This window comes from Cheilinus undulatus, linkage group 16 (assembly GCF_018320785.1).
Source record: "Cheilinus undulatus linkage group 16, ASM1832078v1, whole genome shotgun sequence".
Classification (NCBI taxonomy): Eukaryota; Metazoa; Chordata; class Actinopteri; order Labriformes; family Labridae; genus Cheilinus; species Cheilinus undulatus.
The window spans coordinates 26,238,243-26,260,539 of NC_054880.1; the positions used below are offsets into that span (position 1 = coordinate 26,238,243).

The following is a 22,297-nucleotide window of genomic DNA, read 5'->3' on the forward strand; positions in this document are numbered from 1 at the left end:
GTGAACAGTGCTGCAACTAGTCTACTAAAAGTGTCTTTAAGCCAATGTTTCACTTGTTTTTAGTCCAAAATAGTTATACAAGGCCTGAATTCTGGCATGAGATTGCAGGAATCATGCCCTAAATATTTAATTCTCTTAAGGCTGAGACTCATAATGTAGGAAAATGCAGCATGAATTTACAGTGCCCCTGTATGTCACGCAGAAAACATTCGCATGGATGGGTAAAGGACAAACTGGTCAAAAACATGGTTTGGATCATTGGTGCACTTATTCCCACTTAATTTGCTGATCTTGATTGAGAAACAAGATCTTCAATTCTACTATAAAACTGAAAACTAATCCTAAATACTAAGATTATTGAACATCATATTACACATCATCACCTTACGCTGTTTGTTAAATTAAAGAGGCTGGTAAGAAATGTGAGTGGCTGATAGACTTTTGAAGAAAAAAGTCTACACGCACATCCAAACCTAGGTAGGCAGGTGCTGAGCTGAAAAAGAGACTGACAGAGAACAGAAAGACGTCTTGCACACTGCAGGGCTCCAGACTTTTGAATCCACCAGCCAAAGCGACAGGTAGGCAAAAAAGTTAATTTCACTTGCACTACGCAGGCGGTGGCAATGGTTTTACCTGCATCTGCGCTATGACATGCATTTAAACCAGTGATTACAGTGTTGCAAAAATCCACTGTGTGGCAGAGATTTTGACAGTGATGGTATCTGAGACTGAGTATCTGAGGTTCATAACCGACCACTACTTTCTCTGTGTCTATATTGATTACCAGGAAGATGGATACAGCATTTCCAATATGGCAACTGCCATCTTTCAGCTTCACTTGCATTTTTAAAAACCAAAATGTGGTGACACTACATTCACGTCTCACATATCAATATATCACAGAGTTTCCAGTGGCCTACAGCTAGTATGTTTTCTGTGGTTTGCTGCTCATCAGTACTATGAATCCCAGCTCTTCATGAAATAAGAAGAGATAATAGTGCAACTGAGGGTTATTATTAAATGTACAAATTAGGGCTGGACAATTAATTGAATATTGATCATGATTTCAATTTTGGCTTCTCATGATCATAAAAAGATTATGATCGAAGGAAAACGATTAATGCGTGCTTCATAGTGTATTTTTGGGTTGTGTTTTTGGCTGTGTTATTAGTGTTTTTTGCATGTTGCAAATTTTGCAAGGGGTACATGTAGATTGGGTATTTATTTTTATCTATTGTTTTTTATTGCTATTATTTAATATATTGTTATTATTTTACTTGTTACTAATTTATTTTTGATTGTTCTTTTAAGTTGTGGTTCAATAAATACTAAAATTTTGAAATCAATGAATAATCGTGTTTATTAATCATGATTTCAATATCAATCAAAATAATCGTGATTATTATTTTTGCCATAATCGTCCAGCCCTAGTACAAATACAACAAAACAATCAACACAGAGTTTCACAGTAGAAACAAGACAAGCCAAAGTTAATTCAGCTGTCATGATCAACTTCTCCGCAGATGAAAACATGATTTTCAGACAAACAAGCTGACAGTAACATCTGTTCATTTGTCTTTAGTAATGGTCACTTTATTAACACGCTGCTCTTTCCTTCCTGGTAGTGGCTTTTACTCCAGGTTTACCACCAAGCCATCTCCTTCCACTAAACTTAATGTGAGCATATCTCCAGTCACCAGTTTCACTACTAGCATGCTAGTCTTTTCTGTTGGTTGCCTTTTGAGCCAGATGTTCCTTGAGAGTTACCGTAGCCATCATAAAGCAGTAGGTGCTGCTGAAATCTGCCTCACTGTACTACTAAAGCCAGAGCTTCTGCTGGAGAAGCTTTACCTCTGTGTACCGTAAGCTGTTTTCTTAATTTTCAATATTTCTTATTGATTATATTTAGTAAGGCAAACCCAGAGAGTTTGAATACACATGTAACGCTAAATCAGCCTTAATAAACAGCGTGAAAGCACAGATCACATGTGGTGAAACATTACTCCAGTACTGATGGCCACATCAACTTCTCACATACTCATCTCTACTTGTGGGAATAGGGATGTTTGCGTTGCTACACCAGATACATGTTTACACCTTGTACCCTACAGCTTTGTGAAAAACAGTTTCACCTTATGAGCCCTCATTATCAACATATGACTGAGGTTGTTGCCTTTTATGTGAACCAACAGCTGCGTTTCTGTCACATCCTTTAGATCTCTTGGCATCACAGCATGTGGCATAGTAAACTTTTAATCCCTATTATCTTGTTTTCCTGAAAATCAGAATCTATATTTGAATAATTGTAACATCCTCTGTGGAAACACATTTTATAACCACCACATGGTCAACCACAGAGCGTTAAAGCCAACTGGCCACATGTACAATCCTATGTGTACTCCAACACGATGCTTCATCCAGCCAATGTTCCTGTTGTAATCTGGAGTCTTCCTGGTTTGAGGTCTGACATTAGAGAATCCAATTAAAGCAGGTAGGGGGTCGGGTCACTCACTATAAATCCACAGGATTACACTTACACTCAAGAGACTATATTAGTCTTGGCCATGACCCTCCAAGTGTGTTAAGAAGCTCAACAAGGTACCAAAGAATTGTCTCAGAGGAAGGATATCCTCACGCAGTGTTTCTCCTGAAACTGGTGATCTTTTTAGACTTGTGTTTTAGGCTAGCACTTTAGTAGATCTCCTAAAAGAGTCCAGCACAGAAAGCTCTATCTTCAGGCTGTAAAAGCTTGGAATTATGCTGCCTTTTAATTGCCGTTTTTATGAATTTGAATCTTTAATGAGGCTCTTTCAGTGCAGTAAAGCCTGATATCATCCAGGTCCTGTGGACTCATCGTACTACTGGCAGGCAGTTAATCCCTTTCACCTTGTAACCGAGCTGTAAATCATCCCTGATTACACGGGCTGTACACACACATTTGTGGCTAGAGCACAGTAGTATAGGGTCAGGCAGGTACACATTTACTAAGATACTAGTTAGCTAAACAGTGTCTATCACTAGGATTAGGAACTATTTTTACTAACACCCATCAATCAGAAAAAATAAATAATACTTTCAAAAATGTAAGTTTGGTAGTTAAGTGCTGGCTGCTTAGTCAGGTTGTAATTTCAGTGATGATTTTTAGCTCCCTGTGAAAGCAGCATGAAAACAAGATAATCATGCTTAAAAGATTACTGTGCAACATGCCATGTTGTGCTCGTTTTGTCCGTAGGTTTGATCATGAGTGACAAACGCAGCCCTTCCTTTACAGCACAAAGTGTCCTATGACCATCCCATCAAAACAGCTCTCTCTATAATTGAGTGAGGAGCAGAGGGAGCCACAGCACGTACTCTGGTTAGTTTGGAGAGAGAGAGAGTTAAAGAAACTCAAGAAGCTCACAGATTGGCTGTTAGTTAACATAAAAAGTAAAACGCCCTTAAAAGATAAGAGCTCTGAAACTTCTGCAACCACAACAAAGCTAGCTTTACGGACACACTTTCCAGTAAAACCACTAATCCAACCAGCTCCGAATCAAATAATCATTATGATTTTTGTCATCATCAAGCAGCCTTCATAGCAGGTTACATAACTCAGAGCAACTATGAGATGATATCGTTCATAATGTGAATAAAAGAGGGCCCTAAATGGACCCATGTTTAACAGTTTATTTAGTATTAATAATAGCCCTGTCTGAGAACTAATTTTGAGAATATATATTGTCCCAGATATAATTTGGGTGACAGATATTATTATCTTTTTATCACAAGCGTTAACCTATTAGCGTTAACAATTCATTCATAAGTTTATTCAAAAAGTTGAAGTTAACATAATAGTTCTGATTAGAAATGAAGCTGATAAAAGATCAAACTTTTAAAGTGGAAAAAAAAATAATTAATATGATTCTAGAGGCACTTTTTATGCAGGGGCCTGTTTGGGTCCCAAGGGTCCCAAGTGTGAGTTTTTGATATAAACTTGTACTGCTCGAAAAAATAATACAGCAGCAAAATCAATGACTTAATGACATATACAAGGTTCTACTAACTTTAACCCAAACGTTCAATCTACAATAAATATTTGGAAAATATTTTATAATATGGGGTTTTCTTGTTATACAAGAGGGTTCCATTATGAAAAAATAGCTGGAAAATGTTAAAAAATATTTTTAAAATAATTAAAATTTATTAGGTCTTATTAGGGCTGAAGCTTATCAAAAGATTTAAGCTTTGAAAGTGGAAGAAAATATAATTTTATAGAATTTTTTTCCATTTTTTCTGCAGGGACCCGTTTGAGTCCCAAGGGTGAGTTTTTGATATAAACCTGTACTGCTCAAAAAATAATAATGCAACAAAGTCAGTGTTGTTATAATTTATTGGCATATACAAGGATATAATAACTTCACCACAAACATTCCATTCTGCAATTCATGATTTATATTTGTGATTTTCTCGTTAGAATAAGGGGGGCTGTCATGACAAAAATGGCAGAAATGAATAAAAACTTACCAGCTCAGCTTAGGGTTGAAGCTGATTCAAGAGATTGAAGAATTATGCTTTGAATAAGAATGTAGGGCTGTCGAAATAAATGTTACAAGTGAACTATGACATCCCTAGTTTGGAAATATTGGCATATTGGTTTTGGGAAAAATCCAATATCATGCATTCCTTGTGTGATTCGTGTTGAATCGTGGATGGTACGTAAGAGATGTGAAAGCATCTATGCCTGATAACAGGGAACTCCTCAGCAATTAGAGTAGTCAAGTCCATTCTTTACATCTCCAGTCTCTTCAAAAGCAATCGTATCCCTGCAGCACAGGCACATTTCATCCTCTGAGTAGCACAGTAGATGTGGAAGTAGGAAGAGGGTTGCTGTTGACATCTCATAAATAACAAAAACATCTATAGTAGCAGAATGGACTCCATTTCTCACACAGATCATAATAAATGTCCACCCAAGTACTATGGTTGTCTCTTCTCCTTTCTTTTTCTTGGTGGATTTGCAAACAAATTACATTCATACTGTCAACTACCCTATCGAACTCTGTAAGAATGCATTTGTGTTTGGGTGTTGAATAATGTTACTAATGCAAAAGCACACCAGTGGGAGAGAGTGGAAGGGGTGCAATCATGCCTGGGCACAACATGAAACAAATATGCCTAATGTAAGACTCATGCTAGATATATAATGCTTTATTTAGTACAATAAAAAATTATCAATGTTTTGCAAAATATTAAAAAAGGTGAAGTAATTTTGTGAAGGCCTATTTCACATATTTGAAATAAATTTGATACATTTGCAAACCTGCAGAACTCTACAGCTCCTGCAATGCACCTTTTTCACGTTTTATTTATGTATTTAATTTTATAATGCTTTAAAAATATAACTTATATTTTTATTTTTTTCTATCTAAGTTCCTGCAGCAGAGTATAGCTTTTCATTCTTTATTCTACTGTTTCTGCCTCAGTGCAGCCAATCAAATTCCTTTATGCCATCACTTGATTTTGATACCACTAGAAACAATATTCATCTGATTCTGCATCCGTCTTATCCCTGCTATTACATAGTTTTACTTTTTGTCGTTGTAATTCATCATTTGCCTCCAGAAAGGACTCACATAAACTCGGGTCTACAGGAAGTTATGTAACCTGGAACACTTTTAACATGAACCTTAATATAGCAGGACAGTCTTAGTGGTATTGTGCAAATTTGGAGTTTAAATGGATACAAATGTGCGGCTAAAAGCATGAGTGAGGAATCATGAGGAAGACAGCACTAAGGAAAAATAGTCTTTCCTATGCCAAAACTTCAATGTACCTGATATATAATGGTAAGAAAGGCTGAAATGGGTGAACTCTTGTATTACAAGACTGACCTATTTAAACAAGCCACAACTTTATTGTTTTGATTTTGGAGTGCACCGTTTAAAACAATAAAAAGCAGAACTACGGGCTGCACAGCACGTCAGCATTTTGCTGCAAACCAAACACAGACACCTGATGACTTATCCTGCTGCAGAAAAAAAAACATTTTTAAGGTTTTATGAACAATCACAATCCTGTTGATTCCACTGCATGGCCCAAACTGAAGCAGACGCCCTACTTCCCAACATCTGATGTGAGCTTACGTGACCTCGGAGAGCAATCAGAGCGTCAGCAATCGTCACACCACTGAGGAAAAACAGACACTCCTGATCCAGGCTAGATATTTCATCAGGAATTTAAACTGTTTTTGGCAGATCAGAGAAACTGCTTGGGTTGACTTTCACTCTTTAAAAGTGGTAACTCTAAGCATGTGAAACATTAAATATACATCCATATTCAACCATTAGACTAGAAGTACTTGCCCAGATTTCACTGATCTTTGCTGAGGTTTGGGCATCATCCTGTCTTGGCTTTGCACAACACGTGGTGTTTTTCCAACAACCAAACTACCGGCTATTTGCATTCAACTATACATATTTCAGGCCTGAAATTTATCTGTTTTTTTGCATTTTGACTTTTAAACTGATGGGAAATATATCTACAAAAAAAAGGATTAAAAATTCAAAGCACGAGCTCTTACAAAAAAAGTAATAAAACCTTGAAAGCAAGTCAAACCTGGTAATATTAGGTTACATTTAGGATGTAAATGCTCTGTTTTCATACAGCAGCCATTGTCCTCTGATGCCATGCTGAGGATGGGTGCTAAGAAATGTTATACCGCTGTGTTTAAGTAGGGCTGTGCTGGATAAATGATTCAATCCTGCACCCTGGCTAGTCTGCACCAGAATTAGTAGCTAGTTAAATTAATCATCAATATTTTCATCAGCTCAGGCCTGCAATCTAAGTAAAAAGCATTGTCTTTACTGCAACATAACCAGCTGCTACTGGTTGCTGCAGCTCTAGTTGGGGTCATGGTTCATTCAGGAAAACAAGCAATTGAAATTCCAGGATGCATATGCCTGTCTTCTTCATTATTTTGAACTGTCAGTAGTGAAAGTTCCAGTTTGGTCTATCCTGTGTTGTTTAAAACTACCTGTAATAGTCACAATAGTGTGTAGTGGGTTGACTATTAAACAGAAGAAGAGCAAAATGAAACAAAAATAAAAAGCAACACAAAAATTAAGGGCATTTCCTGATTTTAAATGATAAAATAAATACAAAAAAGAAAAAAAATATTTAAGTGCTTCTAATACATCATTGAAGCTGGGCTCCTTTACCAACGTATATCAAAACGTAGCCTTAACAGTGATTAGCATCAGTAATGTTTGCAGTTCTCTCTGCTTTCACATCCAGAGGCTTTTTCATGTAGCCATGTAACTCATGTAGGTCATTTAGCTCTGCCTGTCTTCTTGCTAGTTGCTACTGATGTAAATTTTCTTCATGTTTTGTTGTCTCTGCTTCTTCTTAGTTTGTTGTCTAATAGGATAGGCCTGAGTGATATATTGTATTTCTATCGTGATGGGGAAGTGTGCATGCACAATGGTCACATCTCATGGATGTGCAATATTCAGGTTACCTGGTGCACGTCACACTGCTGCTCCTATGCTTTTGGATTTTAGCCAAAATTGCAAGTTTTCTTGTTTACGAAATGAACGTATTTTCAAGTCTGCCTGAAATCCTCATCAGGGACATGAGCTCTGTGCAGGGGAGTCTGTGAGTCTCCTCCTTACGCAAGGAAACAGGTGATGTTGCTGCCATCACTGCACTGGTATGAAACTTCAGGCGGACGCCTAGTAACGATAGGCCAAGCCTAGGTGAGTTTATTCACGCCATGAATGGCCCCTCCTCCCAGTGCTAGCTATTAAATGAACTGTTCATGGCACAGACATGCTGATTGTTTATTTAAGAGCTTCAGTTTGTGAGGAGCTGCTTGAAAGTCACAATATATCAACCCTGTAAGTATTTATTTAACTATCAGTTACACTCATACATGTTGGTCAAACGTAACGTTGAATGTTGCAAGAAAATGTTGATGACATTTAGGGAACATACTGGAGAGTTTATTAGTCAGAGAGCTGCATAGTGTGTTTTGAAATCTGATTGTATCATGAAGACAAGAAAAAATCTATGTATATCATCTTTTTATTTAAATTTGATAAATGAACATAAAATGCACTTCATTTACATGGTTTTATTAATTTTTTTTAATTTGAAAAAAATCACAATATATAGTGCAGAAAAAAAAATATTGCAATATCCTATATTTTATGTTATGTTATTTATTTTTATTTGTTACTTTAGTTAAATTATACATTTATATATATTTTCCAGTATCGTTCAGCCCTAGTTCAGGATGACTACTAATACTGTTACACTATTACTAACATCTCATGCAGCATGTTTTGGTAGCATTTTAATGAGTATTTGGGGGTCATAATAATAATAATAATAATAATAATAATAATAATAATAATATCTTGAATTTATATAGCACCTTTCAAGAAACCCAAGGACGCTTTACAGGAACACATATAACATATCATAGGTTCGAGCTAAGACCACTTGTTTCCAGGCCATTCTTATGAATGAGATCTCAAGACCACTCTGAGGGATTTTCTTTAACTTTGCACAAATGTTCACTCTGGTTCAAGAACAAACTGAAGGTCAAAGGTCAACATCATCATCAGATTAACCCATTCAGACCAAAGACAGCCTTAAAAAACCTCTAAAACCCAAAAGTGTTTAAAACCAACCTTCAAAACCTGGAGGTTTTTAAAAAATGAACAGGATTTTCACGCTCACTAAAATCTTTATTCCTCGGCCTCTGTAGCAGACTGAGAAATAAAATAAAAACAACTTGAAAGCCTTGCCTCTTGGATTTAACATTAAGTGACTAATTGGCTTAAAGGTCACTTACATTTTTAAAATCATCAACAAACAGCAAAAAAAGGAAAAGAAATCTGTAAACTATGAAACTATCTTCTAAACTTTTCCATGGAGGCTACAGGAGCCAAAACCAACTTTTAAAAAAATCCCATCCACCTTCCACACATCTATTCCAGTAAATCACGGTGCAGTTCGTCATTCATGTGTTAAAACTGGAGTGTTTATCCTTAAACCCACAGGTGTTGTATCTAGTCTTCAGGTAGGTTTTAGAATAGATTGCAACAAGACTAGGTAAAAACCTAGTATACACTGCAACTATCTGGGATGCCTGTTGAAATGCCTGACTGAATTGTGTGTTCTGGCAGAGTGAATTTTTCATGATTGTTAGTAGTTTATTATTTTTAGCCACAGTTAAAGTAAGTGGTTACTGCAATGTAAAAAGCTACATGTTGCTCTATCTCTCTGTCTGTCTCCTTCTGTGTGTAATGAAGCCCAGAGCAGCGTCATCCCCTCTCCCCTCCTGCTTTTCTTCTATCGCATATAAATGGTTAAACACAGACACACAATGACTGAGCTGCAGTTAGAGAACGGAAGGTAAAATAAACTCTCTGGATTCTGTGCGAAGGGGAGTCATCACTAGAAGAAACGGGCAAAAACCTCTCCTCTGCACAAGACAAGCTGTCGGTGTGGCTCTCTGCTTTGGTTTTAACAAGAACAGCGGTCCAGTTTGAAGTAATCTGCAGCGGTCCTACAGCGACATCCAAGCTAACAGTCAATGCCGGACAGTATGGGACAAGCCCACCGCCATGATCGGAAAGCCATGCCGAAACAGACTGGGAATAGAGCAAGAACATTTTTTTTCTGTCACGGAAAACTGAGTGTTGCTCTCTGCGCTTGTTTAGATTTAGACACGTTGTCTGGTTCAGACAAAAGCATCGCTGCAACTCAGTCCCAGCTAATGACAGGTCTGCTAGAGTCATTAGCTGGGACACAGCAACTTATTAGCTGTTTAAAACAACTAACCCTTTCCCCGTAGCTATCACATAATCATGGCAAAGCAGGGCGGCAGAAGAGCGACAGCATCGTTTTCTGACACAGAAAGCTTTCCGTGTTGGTCTCAGCACTAACTGTAATGAAGAAATGCTGTGCATTTCTGACTTAAGAGCTGGTCTGGCTAAGGCTAAGCTAACCAGTCCACTAGCAGAGTACACAAGCATGCACACAACAAGCAACCCTTTCCCCTTTAACTATTATTCACTTATGCTGTAGCAGATTGGCAGAAGAGCGTAAACACCCTTTCTGTTACAAAAAGCTTTTAGTGTTGCTGTCTTCACTTGTTTTTAGGGATGGGACTGATCCGATCCAATATCGGTATCAGATCCGATATGGACATAACTAATAGATTGGATATATGACTGACGGCACCGATCCAAGTGACCGATCCAAATCCATCCTACAGTTTGCGGTAGACCACGAACGCACCGCAGTCTAACATGAGACTGTGTGTAACTGAGCTAGTATTAGTTAGGGATATTCTTAGCGGTATAATTACCTAGTGGATTAAATGTAAATCTATATTTAGAATAGTCAAAACTAGTCTAAAGATGAGAGAACACAAAGAAGATTGGCTGTGACGTTAGCCTGATAATACTCTATACAGCGAGGCTTGCGCTAGCGCCGCCTCCTCTTTGCAGATTAATATCGTGCTTTGATATTTGGCCTCTTTACACTTCAGGTGAGTAGTCATACATGAGCTTAACCCTCGACAGCCCACATACCACTTTATTTCCATTTACTCCTTTGGAAAACTGTCATACCGCTGTCTTCCTACTACACACTACCTACTTAGCCGTTAGCCGTTAGCCATGAATGACCTTCTGATTGTTTATATCAGGTGAAGGGTCAGAGATGAAGGCTGCGGCCATTAACTGAAGCTACAGTGGTCTCTAGTGGCGGGACGTTCATTAAATAGCATTACAGACAGGATAATGTTGATATTTATTTTTTAGAAGTAGTTCAAATGAATTTGTTTGGAACACATTTAAATTCAATTAATTTTTGTTTTTGTTTTTTTTGCTTTTTAATAAGAGGAGCTGGGTGGTTTACTACAGCCTCATGTAACCTCACACATTACACCAACAACAATAATAATTGTTAAAAATGTATGTGTATATATATCGGAATCAGTATCGGATCGGAACTGAAAAAAAGTGGATCGGTGCATCCCTACTTGTTTTAATAAAGAAATGTCCAGTTTTGACTAAGTGCTACTGTGATTAAATCAGAGCTAATCGCTCCGAGCAGCCATTGTACACAAGCATTCACACAACAAGTTACCTTTTCCCACTTAGCTATCACCTATTCATGCCAAAGCAGGTCAGCAGAAGAGTAAAACATCTTTCCAAACATGAAAAGTTAAAATGTTTTTTTTTCTTTGTCATACATAAATGTGGCCCAGTTCTGGTTAAACAGAGGCCATGCTAAAGCTATATCTGAGTATTTACAGCAGTGGAGGCAGCCATTAGAGGGCTTTCAGCACAAGTAAACCCCGCCCACAGAGCAACTCTGTAAGTATGGCTCTAGTAACACAGGGGAGGCAGCCATCACTGACAGCATTCAGTACAAGCAAACCCAACTCTGTATTCTATGGCTTATTAGTTAGAGTCACTCACTCTGTCAGTTACTTACTTACTTACTCAGACAGAGCCATCTGTAGGGCTGGCGTCAGCGGTCAGCAAAACATTCCTACTAATTTTAATAGTACAATTGCTTATCTGATTAACTAATCTTATTTCACTGCTGTTCCATGCACAGACAATAAGCCCTGCCAAAAAAGGCTGACAAGACACCAGCAATAATATGAAGATACCAACAACCAAGAGCAAAAACCTGGCAATAATGATACTATTAAAATAAGCCCTCCTGATGATTCCAGGCTTTAAAGACAATATTAGATATTGCTGCTTTGGAAACCAAAGACTGTGCCACACTTTATGATTTTTTTTATCCTTCAATCCTTTATTAATTCCACCTTAAGACTAGTGCTGACCTAGATTTTTCAGCTTTTACTTTATTCAGTTTGTTCATACTTTTAAAAGAATGACGATTTGGTAGTTTAAAAGTCCTGCTTGTGGTGTAATCACACATTCACATGATATTTAATCTGAATATACTTTATCTCTTGAGAAGATTGGGCTGATTATAAGGCAAAAAAATTGATAAAAGCAGCATCTTTTCAGAAGGATTTAAGCCAATTTATGGATAACTTAAGATCTAGCTTTGTATGATGGCAACACAGCTGCAGTTTTACAGAAAATGCCACATTTATCAAATTACTAGTTGTCACATCCTGAAGCAGCAAATACCAGGAGGATTTGAAAGATTTAGTGCAAGAACTAAATCTGGAACAGGGTCATCTGCTGTTTGGTTTTGACAGTTTATCATTTTGACATGTAGTCATTGTCATCACCCTGCAGTAACGTTTGTGGTCACAGATCAAACTGGGATCAGAAGTAAACAAGAACAAAGAAATCTATAGATGACCCTGCTTTGTTCACAAAAAGCACATGTAAGTATTTGCCATTAGGCACGATTGTTTTGTACTGTGCACAAGCATGATTGATTCCCCCTCCCCTAACCCCTCTGGTCTGCTCCCGCATTAGTCACCTTAGTCCATGCCCAAACACGCTTGTGTAGGTACAGTCTGATCCTAAATTGTGGTATGCACATAGTTTGTTTGCAAATCTGCCAAGGCGAAGAAAGAACAAGAAAAAAACATGACAACTACTTGCATCAACATTTGTGCAGTCCATCCTGCAAGCTACTTGAGATACCAAAAACTACCATCTTCCTACATTAACATTTACTGTTTAGCTCAGAGGATGAAATGAGAAACATGAGATGTTTAGAGTTGCCTAATAACCCTACTGGCTTATGAGCAGTTTCCCTGTCAAATAGGAAGGGTGCGGTCTATGGTGGCTAAAGCTGGGTGGGGTAATAGAGTAAGACTGTTTCCCTTTATTGGTATGTACGTACCTTCTGGCAGATATGCATTTAAAAGCATCAGTTCTATTTTTGTTTTATTGCACAAGTGGCAACAGACATGTTAAATACTGCTTAAAATATTGTACAGGTGCAATTTTGTGTACTGATACCTTAATCACCGTCAATTTATTGATGAAAAAATGCAGATATTGTGCAAAACAGAAGAACAAATAAAAACAGAAACTTTGATTTATCTCTATTATCTGCTCTTAGTTTTTTTATACTGTGCTTCCGTCTTTTATTGCAATACTGTAATTGCACATTGCATATTTTTATTTACTCTGCATGCATTTGTCTATGCAGATAAACTCATTGCGAGTGTCTGCGAGTTCATTCCACCTAAGTTTGATGCTGAAAATCTTTGTGTGATTACAAGGTCACCCAGCATGTGAGGATCTCAAACCGCAGAGAAACTCTCACCAGGGGCTCATACATTATTCAGAAGGCTCAACTTAAACCACCTTTTCACAAGTTTTGCATCCCATATCTAATGTATACAGTTTGAATTTATCTAATAATGCATGTTCATCTAGTATGTTAATTTGGGGATAAAAGGTGAAAATTCAAGAAGTTCTCAGAGGCCAAGATAATGACTTGAAACTTCTGAATGGAGAAATGCCCTTCACATTCATTAATACTGTCAACTACAAGAGAGGATTTTAATAAATTCAACATTTTTTTTAATTTAAAATCAGCGTAAGATACTTATGCCCTACTGAAAGGCTAATCACTCTGTGCAGAAATCCCCAAACCCAGTTATAGCCTTAATAGCGGACCCTTCAAGTCAAATATGCAGACAAATGGGCAGCAAAAAAACACAGAACTTCAGTGTTGTTAAATGGGAGCCCTTCATTCAAACAGTCCCACAACACCTCAGGAAGGTTTCCCTCCATGCTAGCTCTCACCATCCACCATACCAACAAGGAGACATACTTTATTTGACCTTTTTTATCACATGACCATCACAGCCCAAACAGCCCCAGGTAGTTACAATGTTGATATACTACCTACCCTAGCCAATGCCCCCTATTGGCCCCCACAGATAAAACACAACTGTTCCTGTACTGTCATACACATGAAAAAGAAGCATGAGAGAGAGAGAGAACAAAAGACATATAGAAAAACAGGGACAAGTGTGAAAAGAGATCATAGAAAGAGGACGGGGGTAGAAGAGCAGTACCAGCCTTAGTGACATTCTGCAGGGCGTCCCGCGTATATATGTCATTTGGGTATATTTGCCATCTATTCTTGTTTTAATCTTATACAAACCATGAGAGAGAGAGAGAAATACATGTATTTCAGAACTGAAACTTCAGTCCTACAACCACACTGTAAAGTTTAAGGATGCACAAAGAAGAATACTTCAGCTAACATAAATCTGTTGGCCGGTCTAAAATTCCACAAATTTATTTAGACATACAGCCCAGATTTACAGTTGATATACAGATTGTAAATATTGGTATCTGCCAATACCATTAGCCAACTCTTTAAGCTACTACCTGCAATACAGATATCAACCTAATAATCTCGTGTTCCCCCAGTTCAAGAAGATCATTAGTATATTCTACTAAATGCCAACACACAGTGACCACCAGCTGTGATACTGGAACACAGTGTGAAACATTTCCAAATTTAATGGAACACTATGTTATCATCCTAATAACTCATACGGCTCATGAATATTGTCAAAAGAGCAGAGATGCAAAAAATAAGCCTATGGAATCTGGGAGGAGAGGGCACTCTGTGTATTACGAGAGAAGTACAGGTGTGTGGATGTATAAGAGACATAAGGGAATGAAAGGGGAAAAATACTTTTAACATGCACAAAGCTAATATAAATACAAACTAAAATATGTTAGGTTTCCCTGCCACCTCTGTCTCCAATGCAGATGCAGCATTATTCTGTGGGAAACACTGGATTCTGTAAACCGTCTCCACATTGTCTACCAAATGCCAATGTGACCTGTCTTAAAGAAACACTGGATGATTTTGACTGATTTCTGCCTCCAGACTAGTTGACTAAATGCAAAAATTATTTGAACATCACTAGTGTAGGGATGCATTAATACCAAGATTTTCAGGTCAAATACAAGTACTCACATCACCAGTGCAAATACAATCACTGATACCTAGAACGGATATGAATACTTGATAATACTAAAACAGTTAATGAATTGATTTAGGATGTCTTATCAAGTGGTCCTCACCTCTATTTTTGACGAATTAGCAGTGCATAGTTTCCAGTCTGTTTTACTTTTGTCATCATCATTTACATTAAAATATAGCCAATGCTCCAACTTCACCTGCAGTGCCTAAAAAAGTATTCATTCCCTTGGATGTTTTACTCTTTCATTTATTTTATAAATCAGTTATGGTTAATATGATTTGGCTTTTTGACCAAAAAATAATAAAAAAAACTCTTAAATGTCGAAGTGAAAACAGATTTCTACAAATTAATGTCAATTAAACAAAAATATGTAATGTAAAATAAATGACTGCATTAATATTCACCCCTTTTAACGTGACTGACCTAATTCAACAGAGGTCCAGCCAAGTGGTGCTAGTAGTTTAACAGTTAGTGAATTAGCGATCACCAGAGTGCAGTGAATATGTCTCAAGTGATTGGAGAATAAAGACACCTGTGTCTGGAAGGTCCAGTCACTGGTTAATCAGTATTTCTGGCTACCATTACACCATGTTGACAAAAGAACACCCCAAGCAACTCTGAGAAAATGTTATTAAAAGTATAAGTCATGGGATGAATACAAAAAAAATCCCAAGGCACTGAACATCCCCCAGAGTTCAGTTAAATCTATCATTAAGAAATGGTAGGAATATGGTACATGTGTAAATCAGCCTAGATCAGGCCGTCCTCACAAACTGAGTAAAAGTGCAAAAAGGAGACTAGTGAGAGAGGCCACCAAGAAACCAATGACTACTCTGAGGAGTTAAAAGCTTCAGTAGATGAAATGGGAGAGACTCTGCATACGACAAATGTTGCCCTGGTTCTTCACCAGTCAAAACTTTACAGGAGTGTGGCAAAGAGAAATCCACTGCTGAGGAAAACTAAGATTTACTGTAATCTTAACTAGAGTTCCCCAAAAGGCATGTGGGAGACTCCATGGTCAAGTGGAAAAAAGGTCTTTGGTCTGATGAGACTAAAATTATGCTTTTTGGCCATCAGACAAGACGCTATGTATGGCAGACACCGAACACCAGCATCACCACAAGCACACCATCCCCAATGTGAAGCATGGTGGCAGCATCATACATGGGAAGTTTCTTGGCAGCTGGTCCAGGAAGAATTGTTAAGGTAGAGGGTAAAATGAATGTGGCAAAATATAGAAAAATCCTGGAGGACAATCTTCTCCAGTCTGCAAGAGAACTACAGCTCAGGAGAAGATTTATTTTTCAGCAACACAATGACTCAAAGCATACAGAGAAAGGTACGCAGAAATGGTTTGAAGACAACAAGGTGAATATTCTGGAGTGGCTGAGTCAAAGCCCAGACCTTAATCCAATATAGAATTTGTGGCTGTACTTGAAGAGGGCAAAAAAAGACCTATCCACTAGGGGTGAGGAGAAAAAAATCAATACAGCATAGTATTGCGATACTTTGAGCAGCAATATATCATATAATATCTTCTGCCATGTATCGATGTTTTTCAAACTAATTGCTAATATAAACTGAAGTCTATGATACTGGATAAATAGCATCAGTTGCCTTTCTGTCCACTTGATGATGCTGTTGTGCCTTTTGTCTAGTGAGGTCGGAAGAGGTGACGGTCATACAGCAGGAAATAGTTATCACAACCAATATGGCAGCACCAGGTAAAGGACATTAGGAATGCAAGCAGAGCACAAACAACATGGACATTACACATGGGGTTTGCAAGGAGTGCCGCATGAAATAAAATACTGTGGTAACACAATAAAAATGAAGGCAAGGCTAATGCTATATCAGCTAAGCAGTTGAAAAATGGTATAGATAGTTATATTGCAATATATGGTATCACAATACTCTGTGTATTGCAAAATGTTTAAAATTGCAATAGTATCGAATCGTGGCCTAAGTATTGTGACAATGTTGTATCGTGGGACCACTGGTGATTCCAAACCCTTCTATCCACACATAATCATGCTGTGATTGCAGCCAAAGGTCCTTCTACTAAATACTGATGAATTAGGTAAATATTTATGTAGTTACTTATTTCACATTACATATTTTTATTTAACTGACATTACTTTGTAGAAATCAGTTTTCACTTTGACATTATAGAGGTTTTTTTTTTTTTTTTTTGTCAAAAAGCCAAATTATATTGACCACAATTAACTTATAAAATCAATAAAATGGTAAAACATCCAATGGGTGAATACTTTTTATGGCACTGTAAAAATAGACTGATATCACACTGTACAATAATACTGAGTAAATTACTGGCAGTGTTTCATGAGTATGAGAACTTAGGCTTGGTATTGGCATGGTATGAGTGCATCCCTAGATTAGTGATAAATCTTGTATAGTCTTTTGAAGTCTTCTCATACATAAAAGTGACTGTATTAAATGACACTACCATAGTATCTTTAATCCATGGCAGTGCCCAAAATTAAAATCAAGTAAAAATTAATTTGGCAGAATTTGAATACTATATCATTTTATTTATCTTGTGAGAATAAGGACTCTAGCCTTCTTCTGTATGTTTATAATGACTGGCATTGCTAAGCAAAGGTCATCTTTATTTGTAATTTGCATTGGTCCATAGCACTCTCAGTGTCACCCTGATTTGATGCGTGCCACCCTGATCCAAATATCCTGGATACACCACTGGGAGCAGTCATGATGTCTGAGAGTGTAAATATTCAAATTAAAGAGCGTGTAGAAGCGTGTTAATCCAAAACAGCGCTTGACAAAAATGCTAAAAACATGTAGTAACCATGACACACTGCATGTTTGGAGGGTTGCACAAGCACTTTTTGCAGGATAATTATATTCCTTTTGTAGACATATGTTCTGGTTTGTTAATGTGTTCCAAATTGTGTTTTTATATGCATGCATGTAGTTGCAGGGGCTGGCCTGCTTGCCCAGAGGGCTCTGTTTATGTCTTTCTCACTGCTAGGCCCCAATGTTGCCATAGGAGCCATAGAGCTACCAGCTGACGACATATTTTTTCCGTTTCAATGATGGTAAACAACCCCAATGTAACGAATTGATAATAAGCTTTCAGCGTTGATTTCATATTGGGAGAATCTGGCTAATCATCCGTATCATGAAGCTCAGTGAGCCTTGTTTATCCTCGACAGAGCAGCTGCATCATCACTACACAGGCATCCATGTCCTCACATATTTACCTCATCACAACAAGGATAGCATCTATGTAATCTATTAACAGCATAGGCTAGTGCCAAATTACTTCGCTTAAGTCACCATTTTAACGTTCAGACACTGGGATAAAATACCCAAAATAGCCTAGGATGCGCTTTGCTAAAAATATACCCTTATTGCAATAGAAAGTTGAGCTATGTTGCATGACAGAATGCGAAAAATTCGCAATATTATGCACCTATTCGATTATTTTAGCGGCGAGCATCAGCTCCCTTATGTATTATGACCCAATTAGCAAGCTAGCCATTTAGCTTGCCTAGCATCTCGCAAATGGGAAGCTAGTTCCATCGTAGTTACAGAGAATGGCTGGTGTAATGATTTAAAGAGTGACCGTGTTCACTGGTGATTTTGAGTCGAATACATCTACGGTTGTCGTAGTGACATCAGATACTGACGATGTCCTGAAGAAAGCTTTCTGTTTAGGTTTTCATTTAAGACACATTTGATAAGCAATTTGACAATTGCTCCAAATAAACAAATAAATACGTTTTGTTTTTTATAAATTGGTTGTATACTTTTTACGGTATCTACTGGGGGTGATTTTTACATACTATTATGATGATTTGACAATGGTAATTGCCAAATAATCACAAACAGAATTTTTTTCTGATAAAGCTTCTTTTTTATATTGAATTTTTGTAACTATGCAACAACATTCGAATAAGAGTCACCAGTGAACATGGTCGCTTTTTGCACCTCTACACCAGCTACATCGAATCCTTCTATAGAAAACTTGCTAATTTAACCTAGACTGACTTCTAGGGAATGTTTGATGAGTTTTAATGAACCTTTCAGTATTATTCTGGAATATTACAGCTCGCTTAACAGTTCGGCTGAATTATTGTTAAAAAGAAATACATTCATTTGAATTTACAGGCCTTTTTGGCAGCGTATATCTGCTAGCTTCCCTAATCAAAACAACGTGGCGGCTAATGGCGAACGGTGGGAAATTTTCTAAAAATGGCGATTTATTCCAAATGTAATGTTTAACGTTGAATCACACATTCGCCGAATAAAACAATAGGGTGTGTATGTTAAAATAAATCATATGAATAATTTCTACTGGCATGTGTTTCGATTGCTAGTCCTCAAAAACGTAAAATTGTAGGTTTTTGTAACGAGGTTTGGTGCTGAGTCCGCTCCATAGCATAGGTTAGCACCGTGCTATCTGCACGATGATGGGCACGTAAAAGAGCATTTACCTTAAAAGGAGTTTATTACCTTTAGATGGAGGTGAGAGGGGAGAGCGTTCACTGCTGTCCGGTGGTGACAGTCTCTGCCTGGGGACCAGCCTGCCCTCCGAGCTGCTTCCACCCGGGTTGGCGGGACTGGAGCAACGGGACGTCGAGCTGCTCCCGGCTGCTGAGGAGGAGGAGGAAACGGAGCGGGTTGGGCTGTGCTGGTTTCCACGCAAAAGCTGGTACGGCACCGAGACACGGAGAGGATGTAACCGAGCCTGGCAGGAGGCTGGAGGGGATGAGCTGGCTTCTGCCGTGGATGCTGACATAACGTTCAGGTGATAAAGTTGTTTATGTAACATTAAGAGTAGTAAAAGTGCAATGTCCTCTTATAAAGCCCATTACGGAACTCTTAAGATTTTGAAATCAGACACACGACCATTAAGAATACCTTTTAACACACTTTTCCAAAGTTTTAAGTTCTTTCACCACCTGGAGTCCAAAATAGTATTCTTTTTCATTTCTTCATGAGACGAGAGCTACCTACTAACATACTTCTATTTTCCTACCTCCGAGCAAACAGCAAATGTCTCTACGATAGAGCATTTACCTCATTGTTCCGTCAATTATGGTAATTTCGGTCTTTGTCGTAACTCCTGAGCCCCCTGCCACAATTTACAAAACAGTTGACAGTTTCAAACTACCGACAGTGGAGGTTGGACGATGGGTGGGCCCAAATCACCCTAACTGGTCTGTGATTGGTCCTCGATCACTTCCTGGATCTGTCCCTGGGTTAATCATTGGGTGTGTGGGAGCTTAACCTGAGTAAATGAGCAGCAGGTTAACCTGCAGTGATATCAGGCTATAGTAATTTGATAATATCACTATAATCACACCTTAAAATTACAATATGTAACATTTCCCCCTTCTAATAGTAGCTTCAAAGTCTATCCAATGGTACGTTTAACTTTCAACTGGGAGACTGTGCCCCTGTTGCCATCTTTCAGCACCATATAACTTCAGCATCATGCTGTGCAGGCGTACAGCTTTTTGACACTAGTTTACACACCCCTCTTTGGCTAAAATGAAGCCAGTTACCCTTTCAAAGTACCTTATGCCTGTTGACACTAATTCAACTTTGATTTGTGTCATAGTCTAGCTTACAAAATCTAACATTGCCCAGCTGTTTCCTGTCTCTTTGAATCATTAGTGCAGTGGTTTCCAGCCTCTTCTCCTTATGCCCTCCTGCTTGTATCTAAAATGTTAATTGCCTGCCTTTGTATGAGGAAGATGAGATTAACACTAGCTAAAAATAGATCTTTGATGATAATGTATCTTGTGAAAAGTAAGTTTAGTTTTTGTCAAGGTGACTAAAACAAGACTAAATCATAGTGCTGGATTATTCAATGCTCAAACTCCATGATAATTCCACTGTGTATAGTAGCTACACTACTAATCACTTAATCACAAGCAGAGATTGGGGAGAGCATTTAATGTCTGTTTTCTTTAGTGTATTTTAAAGTAGTTTAAGTCTTAACAATACATGACTGTTTTTAAAAATTTTATGTTTTGACTAAAATGTAAGGACTTTTTAACTGAAATGGGATTAAAATGTTTTATTTTTGTGTTAATCAAATCTAGACTAGAACTTCAAACTGTTAAAATGAATAAAATGTGACTAAAACCATTTTAATTCAAAGACTTAAAACTAAATTTAAGAATAGCTTCCAAAATTAACAATGATATAAGTATATAAATATTTTATCATAATTTTAGTTAGTTAGTTATGATGTCCTCTGTGCTTTGTTGTCAATCATGACAAGATTTAAGACAACTCAGATTTTAGGGGTTGTTTAGACAGTGTATTTTGCATAAACAATGCATTTTATAACCTTGCAAAGCAGACAGATACGCCCATTTCCATGTTTCTCACTGGCGAATCCATCTTGCAAAGCTCCTGTCTGAACTGTTTGACCCGGTTAGAAAGTGACAGGACCAATCAGCAACGAAGGGCAGTATTTTCGGGCGCAGCGGAGTCGTGACGTAAACAAGTAGCAACAAGAGACCGGTGCAATAATGGCAGAAGAGATTAGCGTGGATGCTGCTAAAGCAGCAGTTTTATCAGAACTTGAAGACATTTCCTCATTAAAAGTAGAACAAAGAATAGCAGTGAGTTGTTTTCTATTCAAAAACAACAAGTCATGTACTGACATGTCTAGTCGCCATTGTCCACGTTATGCAGTTCTCTATGGGGTTTACTCCTCCATAGGGGCACTGCTCGGTAGCAGCTACGTCACGTGTTTTGTTGCTCTGATTGGCCCATAAAGATGTGACAGACAGAACGTTCCTCCAATCACCCTCTGAGTTTTTATTCAAAGGCTCTGCCCTTTCCCAAACGCTGTCTATCATTGGTTTTCTAGACATGCCAGGTTATGCATTTTGGGCATTCAGATACCGAGTGACTGCGCTTTAGTCCATGTCACATAAGGGGCCTGGGGCCTGGATCCAAGTACACTTGAGCCCCAGACTGGTTCCATTTGGACAGTGTGAATGCAAAAGAAGCCAGGCTGGGCCCTAGTCCACTTGAAGAGGTGGTCTCAGACCACCAACCAGACAAGGCCACTAAACAAAAAAATTGTGCCTAAAGTGAAAGCTTCCTGAGAGGCTAGCAGCTTTTCTCCCTTATGTTGTAAAAAACATGCTTTTAAAGGACACGACTCAATTTATGATAAGTTATGAGGAAGTTCGATCACAGACAAGCAGGTTCTACGAGTCGGCTCATTCATGTGAATGACAGGAGCAAACGCCTCTTTGAGAGGCTCTTTCCTTTTGTCCATGTCTGTTGTTTTAAGGATATAAAAAAGGCAAAATGGTACCAAATGAAGAG

The 22,297-nt window shown here is 38.0% G+C and overlaps 1 protein-coding gene across 3 annotated transcripts in view; it reads right to left on the reverse strand.

Annotated features, from left to right (window-relative positions):
• glcci1a (glucocorticoid induced 1a) overlaps positions 1 to 20,104 on the reverse strand; it is a 38,856-nt gene extending 18,752 nt beyond the window's left edge. For all 3 annotated transcript variants that reach the window (XM_041809412.1, XM_041809411.1, XM_041809410.1), the window contains exon 1: positions 19,454 to 20,104. In XM_041809412.1, the coding sequence (XP_041665346.1) occupies positions 19,454 to 19,772 (319 nt within the window). In that variant the 5' untranslated portion in view covers positions 19,773 to 20,104. The remainder of the gene's footprint in view (positions 1 to 19,453) is intronic.
• Between the last annotated feature and the right edge of the window lie 2,193 nt (positions 20,105 to 22,297).